General features: G+C 35.3%; 1 protein-coding gene across 1 annotated transcript; it reads right to left on the reverse strand.

The window, feature by feature from the left end:
• Positions 1-2705: 2705 nt before the first annotated feature.
• On the reverse strand, positions 2706-3450 carry LOC132792787 (uncharacterized). Its single transcript, XM_060802269.1, has 2 exons — positions 2943-3450; positions 2706-2863 (listed from the first exon to the last, which is right to left on the reverse strand). The coding sequence occupies exons 1-2, from the start codon at positions 3385-3387 to the stop codon at positions 2712-2714; spliced, it is 597 nt and encodes a 198-aa protein (XP_060658252.1). The 5' UTR covers positions 3388-3450; the 3' UTR covers positions 2706-2711.
• Positions 3451-4266: the final 816 nt, after the last annotated feature.

Here is a 4266-nt window from a genome sequence, read left to right on the forward strand (position 1 = left end):
TTGTGTAAATTTTTTGTGCAAAGCGAGCATTAGTTTAAATTATTATAAAAATGCAACAACAAATTAATGTTAAAGCGACAACTCATACACACATACAAAGACACTTACACATACAAACGGACAAAGCGGAACACACACAGACATATATACAAAAGGAAACAGTATACTGTACATGCATATATAACAATTATATATATACTATATATATAGAGAGAGAGCGATATATAAACAATTATATCTGGACGCTAAGCGCAGATCAGAAGAAGAAGAAGAGCATGAAGGGGGCGGGAGCTGGGGTTTTATGGTATAAGGGAAAAGTAAAGTCAGTAATTAGATTGAGCGACAGTTTATTGTAAATTGCGTTTATTTGTTGACATAGGCAACTTTTGTACTTCGCACACACACACGAACACACACACACACATCCACATAGCCAATTGTTTAACAATAAATTACTTAAAAGTGAAATATGTGTACAAATTAACATAATAATGTGGTTACAAAGAAAAGCTTTCTACACACACACACACACACACATACACTCACACACTTGAAGAGAATTTCATTTTTTATATAGCACGTTTCAAGATTTTCGCTAGACTTAAGTTTTGCATCAACTAAACGAAAACAACAACAACAAATAATTAAACAATGAAATTATTTTTACCTGTGTATTTTAATTAGCATAATTTATCAACAAAGCGAAACAACAACAAAAAGTACTATTACAAAGACGTTTTTAAACAGAACAGATTTACATTTAAGTAGTTTGGTTTTTCATTTAGTATTCTATTTTTTTGTGTAATAAACAAACAATGATTTGCAATTTATTTTCGTATTATTTCGTTTTTATTTTCTCTTCTCTTCTCTTCTTTGTTTTTAAGTCTTCGCTCAGGTCCAGTTCACATAGTTAGCGGATCAGTCATATCTATAAAGCATCATTAAAAAAGAAAACCAAAAAAAAAAAAAAGAAATACAAATAAAACGATGCACGCTGTACATAAAAAATGCTTCAACAATAATTTCTAGAATTTTTCCAAAAAACACGTAGCTACAAAAAAATAAAAACAGAAATAAAATTTTCTAAATGAAAAAAAATAAATTTCCAAAAAAAAGTAAAAAATTTCCTAGCTAAGGTTTCAGTTCAACTCTCATTTTATCTGCGGGGTAAAAAGGGGTGGGGGAAACCAAGAACAACAACAACAACAACAAAGAGCAAATATTTAAAAAATATATAGCAATAATTTTTAATCGTAATTCACACACACACACGAACACACTCATACATTCACACACATACAGAGAGCGAGCGCAGGCGAAACTTACACATATGTATAAATAAAAAGAGCAGCAACAAATGACAACAAGAACAACAACAAAACGCATTCATAAATAAACAAAAAATGAATTAAAACCAAAATGGAGGGAACAGTTTTTTAAAATCAACTCAATTTACGAGTTGAAACCATTTTCTAAGAAAAACAAAAGCAAAACAACAAAAAAAATGCTAATCGACTCGCGTAACTTTTTCCAAAAGTAAGGGTCAACAAAAAAAAAACAAAAACAAAAATTCGTTCGGCATTTCCAGTGGAAGCGTCGACGAATTGCCAAGCAAAGTAAAAAGAAAACCAACAAAAAAGAAAAACAAACGCAAAACAGAAAGCGAAAAAAAAAATGAATATACATATAAAAAATTGTAAAGTAGTTAAGCGAAAATTTCGAAGGCTTGAGATTAACAATTTTTGCGGCAAAAAAGAAAAAAACAAACGAATAAAAACGATTTAAAGAAAACATTACATAAGTGCATTAAGCGTTTGGAGGAGGAAAACCATTTACTAGCCTAGCCCCTAGCCTAAAAGTATGCAATTACTAAGTTAATAAATTTGTTAAGGTTAGTTTCGAGGTTAGTTTTACGCGCGGCGAATCAAAAAGCGGCGAAACACACATACACACAGAGACACTCGGAGCCACACACACACACACATACATATACATACATAGGCCAAATTCAAATTGAAAACAAAATTAATTATACTTAGGCGGCGACAAAGAACAAAAAAAAAACAAAAATTAAATTAATGAAAGCGAAAAAAAAAAACAAAACCCAAAAATGCATTTGTTTATAAAACAAATGGGCGAATGTTAAAAAAACGCCATATATATATACAATACATATATACATGAATACATACATAAATTAGATGGCAGTGGAAGCGAGAGGGAGAGTTTTGAGAAGGAGGAGATAAGAAAACGATGTCAAAATCTAGCTACAGAATTGCATATTATATACAATTATAATAATTATATAATGGACAAAACAAAACAAAACACACATTCAAACACACACACACAAAATGTTGTTGTAGTAAAATTACAATTAAGTTTTGTTTTGCTACCAAACGATAGATGGCGTTGACGAGTTTAAAATGTAATGAGAAGCATAGCGAAAAAAGTCAAGCGAAAACACAAAAACAGAGTCAAATTTTAAATGTGCAAAGTGTAAAATGCAAAAGAAAACCAAAACAAAACACAAATTGAAAACCAAATAATTTTTTTGCAAATTCTTTATAATTATTAAAACCGGTTTTTGGCGAGCAGGCAAAATACAAAAAAAAAAAAACAAAACCAAAACATTACAAAAAAAAAAACACATTTTTCCAATAAAAATTAAAGAAATGAAAACAATGAATTTCAACGAGCTTAGTTTTACTTTACTTTAAAAATTTGGGGGGACGCTGACCAATGCTGGAATAGAATTCCTTGAGCTTTGCATTAAATTCAAAGCCTCCCGCATGACGATTTGTCTTCCAAGCTGCCAACAATATTTCCACATCGTACTCGACGTTGTCATCATCAAGGCCCACTGTGAAATCGAGAGAAAGAGAGAGAGAGACAGTGAATTGAATTTCCAATTGGTTCCAGTGAACACTCAATCTACTTACGCACAACCATCTCCTTCACCTCCCACTCATATTCGTAGCGCTTGTGCAGAAACAACAACAAGTTGTGCAGTTTACTTGTGTTGAGCTTCTGTGTAATGGGATAATTTTTCAAGTGCTCATCGTCGTTCCATATGCGCACACGTTGCCACATGTACTCGATGCGATCCCGGGTTAGACGCAGTGCTTCCAGTATATGCTTTAGTACGAAAATGTTTTTATTCAGGCGCACCGATAGGTGATCTATACTCTCTTGTGTGCGACGCGTTGTCTTCCTGTCGCCGCAGTACAATTCATTCTGATGCATACAAATTAAGCCATAGGTTTTGGCGTAACTTGTCAACTGTTGGTTGCCATTTGTTATTAAGTGATGCCAACACTCTACATCTTCTTTAAGTTTAGCCGGCATTTGATTTAATTCCTTAAAAGCTGAACGATGGGAAGCCATTTCTTAAATTACCAATTTCGTGCAATAAAACTAGAAAGCGTAATTAGACAACACTGCAGGAAAAGCGCATATTGCCTTCAATCGATAGTATTGATCGTAGCTAGTGCGTGGGATCTCTCTTACGCGTGCTAGTGATGCAAATATCGTAAGTTTGGCAAATGTAGCTGCTATCGCTGCTAATCGATAGCTAGTATCGATCATCACTATCAAGGACCAATGGCACGTGTCAATTGCAAGCTGCCATTTACCAACACTGTTTTGCATTGCGTGTTTGTGTTCTGGTGCATTTTGATTAAATATTAACTATAGCATCAACACAACTAGTTGAAGATCGCCTTAATTGCGCGCTTGTTACGTCTGACCCGCCAATTCACCCCGCACCCCGCTGCCGACGGGCAATTAGCTGCAAGCTAGTTCCTTCTTCTCTTTTTTTGGGGTCGCTGTCAGGCGACTGAAGCTGCAACATGAATTACTGTGCGTTGATTGCGTTTAAGGCTTGATTGTGCACCAGGAGCAACAACAACAACAACAACATCGAGTGTATGTAAGTTGCAAGCACAAATTGCTGTTCTTTTGTGGCAAAGCGCGCGGCAAACTGGTTTTCTTTTTGTTGCTGCTGCTGTTGCTCGCTTTTGGTCTGCACTGCATTAATTATCAACAAATCATTTTTGTAGCACTGAAGGGCGCATTTATCAGCGATTATGCATGGCAGGCAGGCTCAGTGGAAGAGGAGGGGAGGCGGCGCCGCAAGTGTCGCGCAACATGTGTACGCCTGGCAGCTTTGCAACAGCAGCCTTGCAACGGATGTGGCAACTGGGCAAGGCATGTGAAGGTTTCATTTTTTTGGTGGCTGATTTTTGTGATCTTGACGTGCCGCCA

This window comes from Drosophila nasuta, chromosome 3 (genome assembly GCF_023558535.2).
Source record: "Drosophila nasuta strain 15112-1781.00 chromosome 3, ASM2355853v1, whole genome shotgun sequence".
NCBI lineage: Eukaryota > Metazoa > Arthropoda > Insecta > Diptera > Drosophilidae > Drosophila > Drosophila nasuta.

What these genes read in the sequence shown, in the direction of transcription:
- LOC132792787 (XM_060802269.1), bottom strand. Translation starts at nt 3,387, where the DNA reads ATGGCTTCCCATCGTTCAGCTTTTAAGGAATTAAATCAAATGCCGGCT. An exon ending in GGTGAAGGAGATGGTTGTGC is followed by an intron (nt 2,864 to 2,942) that starts GTAAGTAGATTG and finishes TCGATTTCACAG; the next exon opens with TGGGCCTTGATGATGACAAC.